This window comes from Lactuca saligna, chromosome 5, assembly GCF_052625555.1.
Source record: "Lactuca saligna cultivar CGN05327 chromosome 5, ASM5262555v1, whole genome shotgun sequence".
Classification (NCBI taxonomy): Eukaryota; Viridiplantae; Streptophyta; class Magnoliopsida; order Asterales; family Asteraceae; genus Lactuca; species Lactuca saligna.
In genome coordinates this window covers 270,506,537-270,527,245 of record NC_136421.1, presented here as the reverse complement: position 1 = coordinate 270,527,245, position 20,709 = coordinate 270,506,537, and the positions used below count along the sequence as shown (strand labels likewise).

Here is a 20,709-nt window from a genome sequence, read left to right as displayed (position 1 = left end):
ACAAACTGTTAATCCATTAAGTTGCTGATTTTGAGGGATTTGAAATTAACCATTCTGATACGGATTTTCAAGGAAATGTATATTTGGTAGTTTACGAAGATGAATGGACTCTTTTTATTATAATAGCGACTTTTTAAATGTTAATCTTCAGAATCCTTCTAGATTTTAAATACGACTTTCCTTTTCACGGTTGTTTACGCGTCCCTACAACCATTCCCTATAAATATAAATCCTAACACAACTATTTCTCAAAACACCATTAAGGCATTAACCTTCAAAATCCTTCTAGATTTCAAATAATCATCGAACACAAGGATGGCAGGTTTAAAGTTCAATTTGTCGGTGATTATGGTGCTCGTGTTTGCATGCATGCAGTTTAACGGCATGGTGGCTCAGACTACACATGTGGTCGGCGACGCCTTGGGCTGGAATATTCCACCCAATGGACCTTCTGCTTACAACACCTGGGCATCAACTCGCACATTCAAAGTTGGCGATGTTCTTCTCTTTAACTTCATCACTGGATTCCATAACGTTGCTGAAGTTTCCGAGGCGGCTTACTGCCCATGCACCACCGCCAACCCCATCTCCATCGTCGCCAACGGCCCCGCTAGAGTCACTTTAAACACACCTGGCACACACTATTACATCCGCACCGTTGGAACTCATTGCCAAGTTGGTCAAAAACTAACCATCAACGTCTCCGACACGTCTGCCACCCCAGATCTACCACCACCATCATCCGCTACTCCCGCATTTGTTTCTCCACCTACACTTGTTCCACCCACCCTTTTTTCTCCACCGACACTTTTTTCTCCACCCACGGATGGCACCATTCTACAACCGCCATCACCCAGTTTTGGTTCATCTTTCACCGCCGTGGTACCCATCAGTTTATTGGGGATCGCTTTAGCTTTCTTTTATTAGGTCCGGTGCATGTTTAGTAATTATGCTGAGATTTGTGTACGTAATTCGTTTTGATTAGAATTTTCTCTTTTTGATTTTTGGTTGCATGAACTTATAGAGATTGATATTGCTTTATAGAGATTGATATTGCTTTATACTGTTTATATGAGTATTTCCATTATACTCGGCTTTTTTTTAAAAGAAACATGGACTACACCACTATGGAATCAATATTACTTAAAAGCCCAACAAAGTTTCCAAATCATTCAAAAAATCACAATTATGTTTTGGTTGTTCAGAAAAAACTAACGAACTTAACCTTTTGTCTAAAAAATCCAACAAAGTTCCAAACCGTACAAAAAATCCCAATTTTGTTTTGTTTTAGTTCGTTGGGTTTTTTTTTAAACAGTCAAAACATGATTGGAGTTTTTTAAACGTTTTGGAAACTTCGTTGGCCTAACATGTCACTTTTCCGATACGGTAATAAGCCACGTCATCTGTTTCTCTTATTTGACTTTCAGGAAAGTGTAACTTCGTTGGGCTTTTTAGACAAAATGTTAAGTTTGTTGGGTTTTTTTGAACAGACAAAACATGATTGGGGTTTTTTGAACGGTTTGAAAACTTGGTTGGGCTTTTAAGTCATTTTCCCTAATTATAATTGAATATGCGACAATTCTGATAAATTTTAGAAAAGGGGTGCTCGACTTTTTTATTGTGTTTAAAGATATGGTGATTATATGAAAGACTAAACCAAGCTCATCTTTACGTAAAGATCCTTGAGGAGTGATGTAATTTTTATGCAATAAAGGGCTGATATATTGTCTCTGAAGTCTCTTGCTATGGTAGAAATCCTAAAACACCTACAGAACAAATAACTAAATCATCTGCTTTTCTTGTCATTCAAATTTGGATTAAAACTTCTTTCTTGTTCCCATCATAAATACAAATTCCTCTCAATTTAAGGGATCGATCAAACGTATATGGCAGCTTTTGAGCTGAATCAAGTGGTGGTTATTTCATGGTGGCATACATGTAACATGCGGTTTCATACCCATGCACGGTGGCTTAGAGTACCCATGTGGACATGTGGTCGGTGGTCCAATGGACTGGGCTACTCCTCCGTTGGGATCCGTTATCTACTCTATTTGGGCTACTATATATAAAGACCTTAACTAGTACATAATATATTAAGTATTTAATAGTGATTATTTTTTTGGTGGGATTGAAGCCTAAAACCACACCATTAAAACGGTTACACATTAATAAACCAAATAACTGTACCATTTAAAAAATTTATCGGTGCAGTTTTCTTGTATTCGCAGTCAAAATATTAAAAAATCATTATCTTTTTCAAAACCACACTATTAAACACATTTATAAAAATTAAAACCACGTCAAAAAAGACAGGAAACCGCATTAATAAAAGTTTCACTTCCCTCTAAGAGTTTCATTTTAATTTTCGGTTCCTTCTAATATTTTTGCTTCCCTTCTATATATATTTCTCTTCTAATAAGAGCATCTACAGCCCACTCTCATTTTTCATTTTTTTCCCCATTCTTCTCAAACTCTCTCTTTTTTATTCCTTTATTTTGGGGGATATGAATAGTATTACACAAAATATGGTGTTATACTATTCATTTCTCTCAAAATAGAGGTGAACACTGTGTTGTCAGTTTTAGTCATTCTGTTATATATTTTTACATTTCTAGTTCATTTTTACCTACTAATTATAATTTAAATATAATATTTAATAATTATAATATTTTATTATATATTAAATTATATTAATCAATTATAAATATAAAGTTTGGTTTTTGTTCATCAAATTCATATAAAAATTTAAATAAACATTAAAATTTTAAAAAACGATAATGTATTTTATAAAATCTTATAATTAAAATATATATTACAAACACGGTAAAATATGCTATTAAACTTGTAGTTAATCTATATATTACAATAATAATCTAATAAAAACCAACAAGTGACAATACTATTATTTATTTATTTAAAAGTGCGTATGTGTAATATTTTTATAAATGCATGTATAATATTTAGTTATAAGTTTATTATAAATATAATCGTTTGTATTTAATATTAATGTAATGAAAAAAAATATAGATTATATATTTGTTAAAACTAAATTAGTAAAGAGGTGTGTTTAACAATCAATGTAAGTTGGAATAATGAAATATACTAATAATATATTTTTTGGGGGTTAAAATGGGAGAAAAAATGGAATAGGGTTGAAGATGAAACACTATTTACCTTATTTTTTACTCTATTTTTTTGGGAAAAAATGGAGGTGGGTTGGAGATAGTCTAATATGCATTTGAAGTGGTGTTTGGCATTTATGGAACTAGATCAAATGGGACTATATATCTTATTTTTAATCCCACCCAAATGGATGGAACAAGATGGTACAAGATTATAAGGACAAAAATACCCCTTTATTTTCCCCTACGATCACCTTCTCCCATCACCTGATGCATCGTCTCCAACCTTTCTTCGTCTCAACCATCATCCAAATCTAACCTCTAGTCCTTCATATCGCCCCAACAATCTGTACCACCCTTCATTTTCCATTGCAAGATTCCTCACATGCGCAACCAGACCGTCACCAATCGCCATTGCCATCAACATGCATTGTCCATTCTCTTCTTTCACCCTCCTTGTAATACTCCAATTACACCCAACATTTTTACTGGTAAACCTCCTCGTCGCTGGTGAAACTCACCGCCGATGCCCCTTCCTTCTAAATGAATCACCTGCATCTGTTATACTTAGTACTTACATCCATGTAGAAAGTTTCCATCAAAGGCCTGATCGTTTAGTTGCATAATCTAAACTCTAATAAAGACTCAAATCTGTGTCTTTTCTCCATTTCTATGTTGTTTAGTTTTTTTTTTTTTTTAAAGAATCTACAATCAAAGAGAAATTTTCATAGAGATAGAAAGAGAGAAAAAGATACATGTATAGGTAATTTTTCTAGTAGTGGTTGTCGTCGAATAAAATGACAGTGTTATAATTGACGATGAAAAAGTTATTTGATTCCTTTATTAATATTTAATTTCTAAATATTGCTTGAAAATGATATGTGATTTGTTAGGATAATAAGGTAATTTTAGCTTTGAATTTAGTTCAATACAATTATTAACAAACACCAATTGAATAATTATTATAGTTCCATTATATATGGTTTTGTTCCGTTCTGTTATGTTTAGTCTTACATTGTCAAGATCAATAAAGTTGTGTGGCTTAGCGTTTGCTTTTCCCCCTTTACAGACAACAGAAAAACATATCTTTTATCTTCTTCCTTATTTTTTTTTTTATTGAGGTTTGTTTTGTTTAAGTTGAAATAAGCTGGTGGATTGGAAATATGTAGGAGATGGTGGTGCTTGGATGGTTCTCGGAAAAGTCAGGGCATATGTCGTTGGTGTTCTCGGTGGTTAGTGGTGGAGATGCCAAATACGCAGATAAATCGATTTTTTTTTCTGGTTTATGTTTGGTTTGTATAAGGTGTAATAAGAGATGGTGGTATGTGGATGGTTCTCCGCAAAGGCTCTATTGAGGGTGTTCTCGATGGTTAGTGGTGGAGATGACACGTGGTATAAGGGTGGTCCGTGGTGGCAAGATGTTTAACTAGAGGTGAAGTAGACTCATGAAGATGTAGGAGATGTTTTCAAGAAGTGAAGAAGGTAAGGGTGTAAAAAAACAATGGTAACATGGGATGTAGGGTGTTCTTCGTGGTTATAATGGTTTTCCCCGACTAAGATAGGACAGATGGCAATGATGTCAATTAGTGGTTTGTGGTCGGTTGTGAAGGTGGTCGGTGTAGAGATGTTTAACAGTGATTACTGGCTGAAAAAGTGGTGTGACTTGATGATTGTTGTGTGCACGACAACAAACAGGCGACAAAGATGAAGGTGGTTTAAAGGTGATTTTCCATTGGGATTTTTTTTTTGTGTGTGTGTGTTATTTGCTTATTTGATGTGGTTTTCATCAGTTTATAGTGCAGTCTATATAGTTCCCAGATTATTTTTTTGGTGCAGTTTTATAACCGCACCATTAAATAAGGGTACTTTATGTGATATTTGTTGGTGTGGTTCAATACCCGCACCAATTAATCATTTTAACCACATCAACAAATCATTTTTGTACTAGTGCTTTTAACGTTAGAGATGATCTAATCTATAATTTCTCTACCGGAAAACATATGATAACAGAAGTATCCTAGGCGTTCTACGACCAATGCACCATCACCAACCGGACAACCAGTCAAAAGATCGGGCCCGCCACCATCACAATTACATATGCACTATTCATTACAAGATGGGTCAAAAGTTTAGTCTCATTGTGAAATAGGAATATATAGTTAGGATTTGTGTATAAAATAAAATGATATGAAGCTAAGGGTACGTTTCTTTTTTATTTAATGTACTTAATGTTTAGAAAACTCAATGGGTTAAGTATAGTTGTTTCTTTTTCGTTTAGGTTTAGGTTCAAGAAATGAACAAACCTATAGCCTTCGTTAACCTTTCGAAATATGTTTTCGATTCAGTTAACCATCCATGAACACCCCTAGATGTAAATGCCAACGGTCCAAACAAGTTGATAAGGATATGTGAATAATTCAAAAAAATTCAATTCTAATATATAGACAAAACAAACTTAAGGGACTTAATGTAAATAAAACCTAAACTATGTAACTTACATCAACAAGTGAGGATTTAAATTCTCTCATGATAATCCAAACTAGTTTAAACAAAACCTAAACTATTTTACCGTTCTAAGTCATTATCCCCGCATTAATTTGGGTTTTGGCGAAAACTCTTCCATTTTGGATAATTGGTTGGGTTAGATTTATCTTTCTTTCTTTTTTTTTTTTTTTTTTTTTTTCAATTTTGGATATAAATTATCGAATTTTCATTCTAATACAAAAAAAAATGTTTTCAAATTTCCATCTCCGATTAATATCCGCCGGATCAGATTTGTCTGGACCGGAAAATCTATAAACGAACGTGGATCGAAAATATCCGGTTCCTATCTATTGTCGGATATACAAAAGTCTGAATCCATACTACCTGTCGAATTCTGGAGCCTGGAGGTGAGAAAATTTGATGGGTTTGGGCCCAACCAAATGCGAAAGAATTCGAATTGCACGAGAGAGGGAAAATCTCCCGTTGCGATTTCAATTTCAAATTATATCATCCCTCTCATCTCACATCCACTCTCATTCAGCAATCCGCCATGGAAGACAAGTACGAGAAACTGGAGAAGGTTGGAGAAGGTACCTATGGAAAAGTCTACAAAGCCAAAGACATGCAGTCCGGCCAACTCGTCGCTCTCAAGAAAACCCGTCTGGAGATGGACGAGGAAGGCATTCCACCCACCGCCCTCCGCGAGATCTCCCTCCTCCAGATGCTCTCCAATTCCATCTACATCGTCCGCCTAATCGGAGTTCAACACATCCACCATAAAGGCAAACCCCTTCTCTATCTTGTCTTCGAGTATCTCGACACAGATCTCAAGAAGTTCATCGACTCCCATCGGAAGGGGCCTAGTCCTTCCCCTCTCCCTTCTTCTCAGATCCAGAGCTTTCTTTTTCAATTGTGCAAAGGTGTTGCCCACTGCCATGGCCACGGTGTTCTTCACAGGTATCCACTTATCTACTTCCCATGTCCTGCTTTAATTTGTTTAATTTGATAATCGTTTGAAAAAAAAAATCAGAGATCTGAAGCCACAAAACTTGCTGGTTGACAAAGAAAAGGGGATTCTGAAGATTGCAGATCTCGGTCTTGGAAGGACTTTTACTGTTCCTCTCAAGAGTTATACTCATGAGGTTTTAGTCGCTTTCTTCTTCAGTAATGTTGATTATTAGGTTAGAGTTGAAATGTGAAATTGGTGTTTTGGTTTGCAGATTGTTACGCTTTGGTACAGAGCCCCAGAGGTTTTGTTGGGATCAACTCATTACTCCACTGGTGTTGACATGTGGTCTGTTGGCTGTATCTTCGGTCAGTATTAATTCCAGATCCTTTTACCCTTTTAATGTCTGCTTTTGTTCTTCTTGTTGTTCGTTATATTAGTTGATTACTGTTTTTTGTTTGGAGTTCTTGCTATAATCTCTAAAATAATATGTTATTCTGTATTCATACCAGTTTCACAAGTCGGAGCAAACCCCCATGACATTGAAATACTAAATTCTTTTAATTTATTTCTTGATTGTAGTCCATTGTGGGTTATTAACTAACCTTGATTGTAATATTTGACAGCTGAAATGGCAAGAAGGCAAGCTTTGTTTCCTGGTGATTCTGAGTTCCAGCAACTGCTTCATATATTCAGGTTTATACTTAATACATACAGCTTTACATGAAACGACATGTTTCTCTGTTATCTCAAACTAGACAATATGAAAGGGTAGCAAATTGTTTGCATTTCTGCTAGTTGTGATTCTTGAAGGATTTATTTATATCAAGTGAAGAAGAAGGCAACATCGATTTTATTTCATTTTTGGTTTGTGGTTGCAGGTTGCTTGGAACACCAACAGAGGAGCAGTGGCCAGGTGTCACATCTCTAAAGGACTGGCATGTGTATCCGAGGTGGGAGCCCCAGAATTTGACACGTGTTGTTCCATCTTTGGAACCTGATGGGATCGACCTTCTATCGGTACATTAGATTCTTTCTTTGAGTTGCGTAAAAGATTTTTTTTTTTTTTTTTTTTTTTTTTTTTTTTGGTGAGATACAAATACTGATATTTACATGATTACATGATTTTGTTGTTTTCAGAAAATGCTGAAATACGACCCTGCTGACAGAATCTCAGCCAAAGCTGCTATGGATCATCCTTATTTTGATAGCCTCGACAAATCTCAGTTCTGAACCACATCATCTATCTGATTGAGTTTCTAGTTTGTAGTTTCAAGTGAAGAATTTCATCATCACCTTGGTGATTATACATTTTACAATATGTGTGTATTTAGACTAGTTCTCAATCTCTGTGTTTCTTTTTTCACTGAAAATAGTTATAGAAAACTTTTACAGTCGCAGATAAACAACAAATAAAAGGTTAACGAAGTAGAATGGTTGTTTTACTTTTACAAATAAAAGGTTAGCGAAGTTGTTGAAGAAAGAAATAACCCATCAATTGTTTGGTGAAGGAGAAGAACAGAGTGTAAAAGATTGTGTGCCAGATGATAAGGAAACATATAATATTCAAGTGGCTCCCTAAAGCAATAGAAAATAGTTTAAGAACTTCAACAACAAAGAATACATCATTTTACAATAAAATATAAACATCAACAGCATTATTCCATACAACAACAATAACACAACATACACAGGCAGACGAAGAAGACGTATGTTAAGATAAAAAAAAACCCTCTAATCTAATCAAGTCAAATCAAATCAACAAAATCCACCTATGTATATCGTATCTACTACTGCGCTATAATGAGTTCTGATAATTGCAGGTTTGATTCGCGATTCGTCTACCTGCGATATCGATATTCACGTCGCAAGTTGAGATAGACGTGACGTGAATATGAATGAAAAGCACTCGAACTTTAGCTTTGATCCTAGTATAAGTAGTAAACGGCAAGTTACCGGAGAGGAGATCCCGGTACATATCGGAATCGGAAAGTAATCGATCGGCGAAAACAGTCACCGTGAGATTCAACTCCCTGGTATCATCGGAGCCAATCTCGCCAGCGGGAATAGGAACCTGACCGACTTCGTTGCCTCTGTAGAGGAGACTGGCTGAGCTGGGCTGATACTTTACACCGACTTTGTTAGGGTTCTCAATGGAGATGCCAAGGTCGAGAGACAGGTTTAAGGAAACCCTAACCGGAAAAGTGTGGAAAGAAACATTTAAATCCTGGAGAGCGACGGAATTAACAGTCATGACGGGTTTTTTGGCTTTGAAGACAGTGAGGCCTAATATGAGGAGGACTAGAAGAATGGTGAGTATAACTCCGGTGACGGATGCGCAGCAGATGATGCAACTCCGGCGTTTGCGCTTTCGAGATTCGTCAGTGTGGGGGAGGGGAGAGGATCTGAGAGGTTGTTCGTCTTTCTTTTCGATGTCCATTGAAGGTTTTTAATAGAAAACTGTGAAGAGTTTGGAAGCATATATATGAATGAAAATGGTGGGGAGTATTTCATTTCATCTCGTTTATGAGATAGGTGTCGCGTTGTGTGTTTAGACTTTAGTTGTAGCCATCCCTCCTCATAGATTTATTGATGGCTATTTTTTTAATTTTCTAGATTTGTCAAAACGTGTTTGCTTCAATAATAAATAATAATAATGAATTTAAGTTGAAGGAACACAATTAATAAAAGAAACCAAAACGAATGGAACATGGACTTACTTTATTTTTGGTTTGATGATTTGCGTACTAAGGAAACCGTTGCCTTTAGCTTTACAAGTCAAAGGCTAAAGATTCACATATGGTGTGTGATTCACATCATTTGTGGCATGCTTTATTATTATTTTTTTTTCCCTATCTCTGTCGAGTGTAAGTGAATTTCAAAACCTCGGTGCAAGATAAAAGTTATGGATTTTGTTTTGTAGCAAATTTTTATTGGACGAGTAATATCTAAAGTGAGAATTCTAAACGCGTTTTGGTCATCGACAATTTTGCAATTTGGTATATTTTTCAAAACTTCATTTAATTGCAACGAAGGATAAAGTAAATAGAATAATACGATGGGTCATGGATCAAGCAATGCATGCTAAGTACAAAAGATTAATGGGTATAACACTATTTACAAACCACCTCTTTTTTCTTTCAATTTCATTACAAACTCTATAAATTACATTATAAATTCAATTCAGTTTTTGAAAATGAGTGTCATTCCTAGGTCAGTCCTATGCGCAAAATTGTCCGAAATCGAAGATGTGGAGGTGGCCAAAGCATACACTAACACTTTCGAAAATAGGCAAGCTACTCAAATCATATTTTTGGCGATCAGTTTGGATCTTTCGAAACATCATATTGCTTTCAAATGAAAAGATATGTAGCAAAAAGTGAAAGATTTTAATGCTATTTTCATCTCAAGACGAATATCTGGAAGCTTAGAGTTTCCGAAGAAAAACTTTTAAACGCAACCAAAAATAAGTATCGTCGACACCATATCATTAAAAAAAATATCCTTACCAAGCAGTGTAGAATATTTTAAAAACCCACATTTCTTTTTTTAGAATATAAGTATTTCTTTTAGTTTATCGTTTGTCATTTGTAATATGGTTTTTAGTTTTTTTTTTGTTTGTTGTTTTAGGATCTAAATTAGGTTATTGTAGTGTGGTTTTTAATTAAATGTTATTTTTAATATTGTTTTATAATTTTTTTAGTTTTTAAAACAGTAAAAATTTATTTTAAAGAATAAAGAAATTTAAAAAAATGTTATGCTTTATTTAATTTTATATTTACAAATTTATTTAAATTAAAAATAATGACGCTGCAAATGGACTGAGTGAGTTGACAAAATATATTGTTTCATGTGTTGTGGGTTTGAAAAGATAAAAAACAAATGATAGATAAAAATTGATGTGATAAGTGGATTGAATGTGTTGGCATGGTCCACTCCCTCCACCCTTAAAGTTGAACAAAAACAAGTCTGGATGGTCTGATATTTTATTAGATTTGAGGGTCGTTTGATAGTTGTCAACTATATTAGAGTTGACTAGGTTAGAAGTTCTGATTGAGTGTACATCTCATTGAGTTTATGCTGTTTGATTATATCTCTGACTGATTGTGGTGAATGATGAAAAATAACCATGCTACCCTCATAGAGCAAATCTGTTTTTATCAGGCATTCATTTGTTTTTAACACCAATAATGGCATGCTTATACAATACCAATGAATAACATTGTACTTTTAATATAAAAAAAGGCTTAAATAAATTTATAATTACACAAATATACCGAAAAATATCAATTTTAATTCATAAAGCGTCTGGAAAATATCAAATTTAAATCATAAAGCATGAGATCAACATAATAATCTTTAATTTTACTATATCATCCCATTGAAAAAATTACTAGTATAGTCCTTTATTTTAAGCTCACAAATTCATATTCATAAATCATAACCAGTATGTGTAATCACAATAAGGTATTATCCTAATTCCATGGTGAGTATTTTGCCAAAAGAGAACAATTGTTTTTCAAACAAACCAACATTAAATGCTTGTTTTTATACATTATATATATATATATATATATATATATATATATATATATATATATATATATATATATATATATATATATATATATATATATATATATATAACAGTATAGGTACGTAAACCTACCATAATACATCGTTTTGTTTGATATATTCATTATATTGTTCTTAAACTTTAATCCCTAACTTGATTTATTCTCAAGATTTTTAAAATTTCACTATTATATTCCTCTTACATCATATTTTTTGCCGAACACCTTATAGGCTATATATATTATAATCCGAAATGAAATTATGTAAGCGGAAGATAAATGTGAAATTTATAAAAAAATATTGGAAGTAAATCAAGTTAGAGGTTGAATTATAATAATATTGGACAATTATCATGTATATATATGATACAAAACGGTGTAGTATGATGAGTTTGGGTACCTAAGCTTTTATATATATATATATATATATATATATATATATATATATATATATATATATATATATATATATATTCAACTTTAACATTACCAAAGACCATTCTCACTGAGTAACTATAGTCATGGAATTCCTTTTCGTTTCTTTAAGAATACCTATAGTTGTTTTTCTCTTTTTTTTTCCTCTAAATTAATCTACTAGTCAATTGTGGTGTGGCAAAAAACCAAACACGTAAGGAGTGAGTTTTGAACGAACTTTAGCAGTCTAAGTTTGTTAAAAATATAACTTTAAAAATAAACTCAAAATTAGCCGACGAAGTCTAAATGAAATTTGTAGATCTCGTCGATAACTATGCGTGGATATAAAACAGACTCGTATGAAGAAGATATGATTTTTAAAATTTTTATAAAAATTCATGCGCAGTCGCGCGACACGCTTCTTACATGCCACATGATTTTAACATGTGTCACCACTACATTGAGACACATCATCATTCGAAAACTTGTAGCGGCGCGCCAAGAAAAGGTGCGCGGCGCGTACCTACTTTTTCATATATACATAGCAGCAGAAGATCAGATCGTCTCCACACCTTTCATCAATCTCTCTCTCTCTCTATCTCTCTCTCTCTCTCTCTCTCTCTCTCTCTTTCTTTCTTTCTTTCTCTTTCTCTCTCTCTCTCTCTCTCTCTCTCTCCAATTTCTATGATTATTAGCCCCATTTTCCCTTATTTTTTAGTCTTTAGCAGATCCCTACAATGTCAGATAGTCGACGATTAGAAGCTCTCAGGTTAGAGTTCTAACTGCTTAATTCCCGGTTTTCATCAGAAAGCGTTGTAAGTTAATCTACACGTGTTTTATTCAAGTGTAACTTTTAATTATAGTCATAGTTGTTATTATGAACCTATAATTAAGATTTATCAGTGATTCCAAGTTATTATACCGATTGATCTACTTACGGGGATGATTTTTAGGCTGGATTTAGTTAGGTGTTTAAAGTGGGATTTCCAAACAGTATACTTTGTATACCAACAGACCCTACCTCCGATACGATACTACCTGGTTGTTCTTTACTGGATAGATCATGATATAGACATTGGGAATAGTGAGGAATCTAGACTATTAATTAGTCATCAAGAATAATAAACTAAGACTTAGAAACAATTGAACCAACATCCTAAGCCTCATGTAATCGAGCGAGCAACAGAGGCAATCCCCACACTCGAACCAATCATGATGGAAATGATATAGGCCATGTTAGATTGCTAGATGGAAGAGACAAAGCATTTATTGTAAGGGATTACAGATGAACCTAGTGCATTAGTCTGTTAACGTGAGCTGGAAGAGGAATAATCAGATGAAGGAAATTATAGTCAGACTATTAGCTATGTTGAGCCCCAAGTAGTCAGGAGAAATAACCTGAATGAGGGGGTTGAAAGGAATGGATGCACGTACAAGGACTTTACGACTTGAAAGCCATCAAATTTTAGTGGGAAAAAAGACCCATTTGGAGCGATGATGGACTTAGCTTTCATAACTTGTCGATGCAAGGGCAAGTTGCAGACCACTTACGTTGTATGTAAATTCATAGGCGGGGTTTTTCGTTGGTGGAATACGTTAGGAGAAATCATAAGCCCTAACAAGCCACTACAACTGACATGGAAAAAGTTATTGGTTCACTTCAAGTGCAATTTCTGCTCGGCCCAAAACATGCTATAGCTAGGGAATCAACATCTGACATTAAAGAATGGCAACATATCGTTGAGGAATACGACCGCGCCTTCATAGACATAATGGAGTTTTCTTTGTGCCTTGTACCCAAAGAGCTTACACTATGCCAGTTAAGCGGCCTCCTACTTTCTGTAACACCCAAATTTTGGAAGGCCAAGAAAAGAAAGAAAACCTTAATTTTAAGGGAGACTCGACGAGTCCAAGGATGAACTCGGCGAGTCCGAGCGGGATCCGGGTCGAGGAGTAAGTGACCGACTCGGCGAGTCGGCCAAGGGGACTCAGCGAGTCTGGTCTGTGTGAGGAAAACCCTAAAATCGGAACTTGGAGCCTATTTAAACGTCTCATTCTCTCCCCTAGGGCTCCTTTACTGCCCCTTTCACCAAGAACATCGAACCCTAAGCCTCATTATTCCTCATTCAAGCTTCCAAGCCATTTGTGGGGTGATTTGAAGGAAGAAGAAGAAAGGGAATCATTGGAGCTTCAAGGATTGGCCTTGGATCCGAAGATTGGAGAAGTTTCTGAGTTATTGAAGATATTAAGTCGTTCTCTCCTTTAGATCTAGTATGGTTGTGAGTTTTGGGGGTTTTCTAGCCATGATTAGTTACCTATTTTGAGTTAGAAGCTAGATCTGAGGTTGCTACTTCAGATCTAAGCTCATTATGGTCTTGAGAAGCATAAAGTAGCAGCCCTTGAGTTGATTATGGAGCCTCTTTCCCTTAAACCCTAGTTTATGGTGTATTTTGCTTAGATCTCCTTCTTTACACGTAAAGTTTGCAAATTTACGTGAGAAATAGGCTTGGGAATGGTATATCTACAGTTTGGAGTCCATGCATGACTTAAAATCCCTCTGCATGTAAAGGGATTTGAATGGACTCGGCGAGTCCTTTGAGTGGACTTGGCGAGTAGCATGAAGGTGAGGAGCCACTCGACGAGTGGGATGAACAGCTCGTCGAGTCAGATGAAGATTGCCTTGTACTCGGCGAGTCTGTTCTTGGACTCGGTGAGTCAGGTTGCGAAACCCCAAACCCTTTGAGTTGAGACTCGAATCAGTTAGTCGGGTGGAAACTCGATGAGTTGGACAGGTTAGGACTCAGAAATCGGTAGACTCGGCGAGTCATGGACTGACTCGGCGAGTCAAGACGCGAAAGGAAGGACTCTGAATATATGAACTCGGCGAGTCAGTAAAGTGACTCGGCGAGTAGGGTTGACCTGGAAGGTTGACCTTGACCAGGACTTTGACTTGGTCCAGGGTTGACTTGGTAGTCTTTCGGGGGTCAGTTAGGCTCAGTATTGCTTTGATATTGTTAGTTCGAGGAGCAAGGGGAGCTGGAGTTCAGTGAGTTGCTGGGCAGCAGCTAGTGGGATCATCAGCAAGTTCAGCCAGTGCAAGTGAGTTTCCCTTTGTGTGAATGGGTCTAAGGCCACAATACCGGCCCATGTAGTTATGAGTAGAAGACCCGGGGGTTAGCCCTAGGCACAGTATGTTAGTATGATTTTCAGGACGAGGTCCCTTAATAGCGGGCAGGTGCCCAAGGATTTGTTTATATGATAATCTATACTTGTTGTCTGTGTGATACATATATGTGCCTGGTAGGGAGGTGAGTGTGGGCGAGGTCCCGTATCTCACCAATAGCAGAGTGTGGATGGTGTTCCACATCTCATTAGTAGCAGAACATGGGCGAGGCCCAAGCTAGAGAAGGTGTGAGAGTGGGCTGGGCCCGTATCTCACTACCAGTAGGAGCGTGGACGGGGTTCTACTACTCATCAGTAGCATGACAAGGGCGAGGCCTTAGGACAAGATCAGTTGTATGAGTTTAACTTATGTGTTGTGATATGTTATATGATATTATTAGTTGGCGGGCGAGGCCCTGTGATATGTGTATGTGTTATTATTTGTTGGCGGGCGAGGCCTTGTGACAGGCGAGACCTAAGTAAAACAGATCTGTATCGGAGCGGGGCTCGAAGCCAGGCGGGGCCTCGAGCGGCGGAGCCGTTGTAGCGGGCGAGGCCCGAGCTAGGGGGCAAGGCCCAGGATAGCGGGCGTGGCCCAGTATGTGCAGTATGTGGTTATGCATGGTATGTGGTAGGGTGGGGAACTCACTAAGCTTCTTGATTACGGTTTTCAGTTTTGGTTTCAGGTACTTCCGGTAGCGGAGGGAAGAGCTCGGGGTGATCGCATGGCACACACCATAGATTAGACAACCTGGGAATGTTTACTCTGATAATGAACATGTGTTTTGAAAACTTATACTCAGATTATGTTTTGGAATGATGACTTTGCTTAAAGTAATGTTTTATTAAAAGAAATTTTTGGTCTTAAATTTTGGGTCGTTACAAGTTGGTATCAGAGCCTTGGTTTGAGGGATTCGGACATGCTCTCGGGTGTGTCTGAACTCAAACTGAGGAATTGGTATAGAAGTGTTCAAAATGAAAAGACAGTTTTGTAAAAAGAGAGTTTTAAGAAAGAAAACAGTTTTAGAAAAGCAAAAAGAATTCAAAAAGAAAAGAACTTTGAAAAGAGAAAAGAGGTGTGGTGCATGAAATCAACCGAGCTCAAGTAAGTACCCCAAAATACCCTTACAAGTCTATGTTTTGACTATTAGTTAATAGACAGCATGCTAGATTAGGACTGAGGATCTAGGGATGATGCCTTATGTGCCTATTATATGTGCTTTTGATCTGCATGATAGTGCTAAATAGATAGTAGTAGGATAGCCTGTTTAGGTTATGCCTGAGTTTATGAGTTGTGTTGCATGCTAGTTCAGATTCTTGCTATGTGGATATGATTGCTTGAGTATGTTATGGTTAGATTTTCCCTTTGTCTGAATGCTGCTTGCTTTGTGCATTGTGGGATTCTGAGTGATGGGAGTTAGCCATTAGGTGGATACGGTACGTCACATGTGATCAGGGTTGAATAATCTCAGAGTGTTGGATTTGGTCCTATTGCGCAACTCTTGTTTGAGTCCAACCGTTGTAGGAACGAGTCCTCTACTTGAAGGATTATCTGAGCCTCGTCACATGTGATGGTATCCCGGTGATGGCTAATTGGCATCACAAGGAGACCTTCAACAGCTGAGGGCTGGTTTGAGTTGAGTCAGAGGTTTCCCTAGGGTAAGCCTAGGATGAGGTAGTGCTGGGAGCAGTAGTAGTAGAAAAGGGACCTGGTGGAGTCGAAGCAGTTCTTGAGGAAAGTACGGATAGATGTGGAAGGTAGTATGGGCCCGTACTACTGAAAGCAGAGGATCCGTACTCGATTCGGGAAAGGCCAAGACAAGACCGGGAACCTGGTAGTGAGTATGTTTGGTCTCGCAGCAGTGAGGAGTATTCTGATAATGGTTATGTTATATGTTTCATTATTGTGACATTGAGAGAGAGACCAGCGGGCGGATCAGGCGCCGGAGAGGGATTGGGCTCGGGTTTAGGGGCCGAGCAGCTCGAGGAGCGGATGAGAGAGTTGATATCAGCCGAGGTAACGCGCAGTATTCTAGCTCAGACTCCTGTGATCTTTGGCACGGTCAAGGAGGGTATATTGGAGATTTTGGATGAGAGGCTGGGAGCCTTCCGTACTGAGATGATGGCCTTACTGGGAGCGCGTACCTTAACATTTCAGGAGTTCAGGGCTTGCGGGGCGCCAGATTATCATGGGGCTAGGGACCCCATCGCTAGCAGTAGATGGTTGGCTGATGTTGCCAACGCTTTCCGTACGAGCCGGTGTCCTGAGGAGGACAAGGTCAGACTCGCTTCCTGTCTTCTGAAGGACAGAGCGAGGGATTGGTGGGAAGAGATTGGTCATGCTTTAGGTGATGATGCCGCGTTGGATGCGATGACTTGGAGTGATTTCTCAGCTAGGTTCAGAGCGGAGTTTTCGCCGATTATTAAGGTGCAACAGTTGGCCCGGGAGTTTCAGGATTTGACGCAGACTACTGAGACTGTGGCGGAAATCACCGCCAAGTTCAGAGAGAGGGCCCTTCTTGTTCCGCAGTATGTCACGGATGAGGAGACGAAGAAGGCACGATATCACGAGATGCTGAGGGATGACATCAGGGAGTTCGTTAGCAGGTCCGGTTGTAAGACTCTGGAGGATATGATTTCTCGGGCCAGGGAGAGGGAAATTGATTTGGAGCAAATCCGGAAGAGGAAGCCGGAAGAGGTTCAGGTAGCCGCGAGTTTGGGCAAAAGGCCCAAGGGATCGGATTCGAGATCAAGGGATTATCAAGACCGCAGTCGATGCGGAAAGTGGGGTAGGGCGCACGAGGGCGCGTGCAGGAGTGGTAGTGGTGGTGAGTCTGGCTGCTTCAGGTGCGGTCGGACTGGTCATTTTAGCAGGGATTGTACTGTTACCATCACTCAGGGATCAGACTTGATATGTTTTCACTGCAATCAGCGGGGCCACAAGAAGGCCCAGTGCCCCAGTTTGTTTTCAGCAGGACGGGTGATGACACCTGCCCCTGCAACCTTGAGGATCACAGACGGCCGTCAGGGCCGTGCAGAGGTGCCTGCGGTAGGAGGCAGGGCTTTTCAGATGGCTACTTTGGAGATGCGAGCAGCGCCGGATGTTACAGGTATGCGATTTCCGTTTTCAGTTCTTTTGTTTGTGCATGATGTTATATTTTTATGGTTTCTGCATCATTATTGGTATGAGCATTTCATTTTGAGCGGTTTGATTGTGATCGAGTTATATGCCATCTGCATACCTTGGATATTTGGTTAGTAGTTAAGGGATGTGTTCTATCGAAGAAGGTTACTTAGGGCGCAGTAACTGTAGCATGCCTTGGAGGGACTTGGTATGTCTCGCTAGTTCGGAGCCATATGAGTTTTAGAAATGGACTGGTTAGATCCCTAGCTATGGTAAGCGTGGGATTCCTCAGCAGATTGATTATGGAATAGCAGCAAGGATTGGGATTTCTATTCATTGAGCAGCGAGGTGTGAGCAGGATCGAAGTGGGGGAGAACCCTCCGAATGTACAAGGGTAAGAGCACGCAAATCCAGAACAAGTACGTGATTTCTGTGAAGGAAAAGAAGTAGTTCAGCGTTTGATGGATTGAGTAGTTCAGGGTTGGGAGTTTGAGAAACTCCCCATCAGTCCGAGCGTGTAAAAGGTGATGGTGAGTATGTGGTTCGGATTTCGGTGAAGGGTCGCCTGTAGGACTCGTGTGAGTCGGAATGAAGATCTTGAGGTCAGATAGAATGGGATGCTTTCGTGTTAGCAGTTAGCGGCAGAAGCAGCATGTAGAGCATGAAAGAGTGGCGGGAGAGCCTCAACTTTCTTCAGCAGCAGTTAGTGGTGGAAAATGATGTAAGACTACGGGGCAACCGTAGCATTCACTAGCAGTCAGTGGTGGGAAGTGTTATCAGACTACAGGGCAGCCGTAGCATTCACTAGAAGACGACGATAAAAGGTGATGTAAGACTGCAGGTAAGCCGTAGCATTCCGTAGTAGCTTCGTTGGCGGAGTCAGGGCGAGGCCCTTATCTGCTAGCATTCAGATAGGGATCAGGAATGGGTAATGGATGAGAATGGTAAGGAGTTTGCCTGTATAGCCCTTGAGAGATGAGACCTTAGGAGAGGCCACTCTAGGATATAGTCGGGTGAGACCCGTGGGTGAGGCCCGTATGAGAATAGCAGTATAGGTGAGACCTGAGAGCAGGGTTGCTCAGTAGTATGGTTGGGTGAGACCCGTGGGCGAGGCCCGTGAGTTTTAACAGCACAGGTGGGACCTGGTAGGGATCTTAATGTTTAGACATGGGATCGGGGATCCCAGGAAATTGTAGTGCCAGCATGGTAGAATAGATTGAGCAGTATAGGTGATTGAAGTTTCTTTGAATGTTGCTGGGAGCGACTAGTGGTTGTGTTGGGTCAGCGATCGGTGGGAGCCGGTAGTCCAGATATTGATAGGTTGGTAGGGACCAGGGTGGTCTCAGTTCATCCAGAAGCCAGATAAGGAATAGCAGGATTTCCAATAAGTAGCAGTGCGAGTATGCAGCGTATGGTGGAATTCAGTTAGTCGATCGTGGGGTGCTCGACACCAAATGGTAGTAGAAAGAATGCCTAGTGGATACTGGCGATGATGACCCGTACTGGGAGTAATAGATTTGGTGGAGATAGGGTCTTCACAGTGGCAGAGGAGATAGATGGTTATGGAGCATTGCCTTGGGAAGGCAAGGAAATCGCGCAAGGAAAGAAGGGGGTGAACCCATATGGGTTCAGTTGCAGTACTCAGAGAGTACCAGAATGATTGTCGGTTGAGTAAGTTGTGTTTCCAGAATGTTCAGGGTCAGGATGGACCCGGGATTATTATCCGTAAGGATTGACGTTAGTCTGAATGACTGAGCGGAAGGCCAGCGAAGGTAGGCAACTGGTGTTAGAATGAATGGTGGGGTATTGGAGGCAGATCGCAGGCGGTGGATCATAGCAAACTTCGAGGATGAAGTTTAGTTTAAGTGGGGGAGAGTTGTAACACCCAAAGTTTGGAAGGCCAAGAAAAGAAAGAAAACCTTAATTTTAAGGGAGACTCGACGAGTCCAAGGATGAACTCGGCGAGTCCGAGCGGGATCCGGGTCGAGGAGTAAGTGACCGACTCGGCGAGTCGGCCAAGGGGACTCGGCGAGTCTGGTCTGTGCGAGGAAAACCCTAAAATCGGGACTTGGAGCCTATTTAAACGTCTCATTCTCTCCCCTAGGGCTCCTTTACTGCCCCTTTCACCCAGAACATCGAACCCTAAGCCCCATTGTTGCTCATTCAAGCTTCCAAGCCATTTGTAGGGTGATTTGAATGAAGAAGAAGAAGGGGAATCATTGGAGCTTCAAGGATTGGCCTTGGATCCGAAGATTGGAGAAGTTTCTGAGTTATTGAAGGTATTAAGTCGTTCTCTCCTTTAGATCTAGTATGGTTGTGAGTTTTGGGGGTTTTCTAGCCATGATTAGTTACCTCTTTTGAGTTAGAAGCCAGATCTGAGGTTGCTACTTTAGATCTAAGCTCATTATGGAGCCTCATTACCTTAAACCCTAGTTTATGGTGTATTTTGCTTAGATCTCCTTCTTTACACGTAAAGTTTGCAAATTTACGTGAGAAATAGGCTTGGGAAGGGTAGATCTACCGTTTGGAGTCCATGCATGACTCAAAAGCCCTCTGCATGTAAAGGGATTTGAATGGAATCGGCGAATCCTTTGAGTGGACTCGGCGAGTAGCATGAAGGTGAGGAGCAACTTGACGAGTGGATGAACAGCTCTTCGAGTCAGATGAAGATTGCCTTGTACTCGGCGAGTCTGTTCTTGGACTCGGCGAGTCAGGTTGCGAAACCCCAAACCCTTCGAGTTGAGACTCGAATCAGTTAGTCGGGTGGAGACTCAGTGAGTTGGACAGGTTAGAACTCAGAAATCGGTAGACTCGGCGAGTCATGGACTGACTCGGCGAGTCGAGATGTGAAAGGAAGGAATCTTAATATATGAACTCGGCGAG

General features: G+C 39.2%; 2 protein-coding genes and 1 pseudogene across 3 annotated transcripts; 2 read left to right on the top strand and 1 right to left on the bottom strand.

Moving 5' to 3' along the window:
• Positions 1-354: 354 nt before the first annotated feature.
• Positions 355-927, top strand: LOC144998946 (umecyanin pseudogene; annotated as a pseudogene).
• A 5,043-nt stretch (positions 928-5,970) lies between these two features.
• On the top strand, positions 5,971-8,122 carry LOC145047795 (cyclin-dependent kinase B1-1-like). 2 transcript variants are annotated; one of them, XM_078996155.1, is made up of 6 exons: positions 5,971-6,563; positions 6,637-6,748; positions 6,827-6,920; positions 7,179-7,248; positions 7,434-7,594; positions 7,693-8,122. In XM_078996155.1, the coding sequence occupies exons 1-5, from the start codon at positions 6,157-6,159 to the stop codon at positions 7,579-7,581; spliced, it is 831 nt and encodes a 276-aa protein (XP_078852281.1). In that variant the 5' UTR covers positions 5,971-6,156; the 3' UTR covers positions 7,582-7,594; positions 7,693-8,122. The 2 variants fall into 2 exon arrangements, with proteins under 2 accessions (XP_078852281.1, XP_078852280.1); XM_078996154.1 differs by having other exon boundaries at positions 5,996-6,563; positions 7,434-7,572.
• Positions 8,123-8,350: 228 nt separating this feature from the next.
• Positions 8,351-8,992, bottom strand: LOC145046667 (late embryogenesis abundant protein At1g64065-like). Its single transcript, XM_078994946.1, has one exon. The coding sequence runs from the start codon at positions 8,990-8,992 to the stop codon at positions 8,351-8,353; it is 642 nt and encodes a 213-aa protein (XP_078851072.1).
• Between the last annotated feature and the right edge of the window lie 11,717 nt (positions 8,993-20,709).

Excerpts from the sequence above, each read along its gene's own strand:
- LOC145047795 (XM_078996154.1), top strand. The coding sequence starts at position 6,157 with ATGGAAGACAAGTACGAGAAACTGGAGAAGGTTGGAGAAGGTACCTAT. Across the intron at positions 6,564-6,636 it reads GGCCACGGTGTTCTTCACAG|AGATCTGAAGCCACAAAACT; the intron begins GTATCCACTTAT and ends AAAAAAAATCAG. Across the intron at positions 7,249-7,433 it reads CAACTGCTTCATATATTCAG|GTTGCTTGGAACACCAACAG; the intron begins GTTTATACTTAA and ends TTGTGGTTGCAG.
- LOC145046667 (XM_078994946.1), bottom strand. The coding sequence starts at position 8,992 with ATGGACATCGAAAAGAAAGACGAACAACCTCTCAGATCCTCTCCCCTC.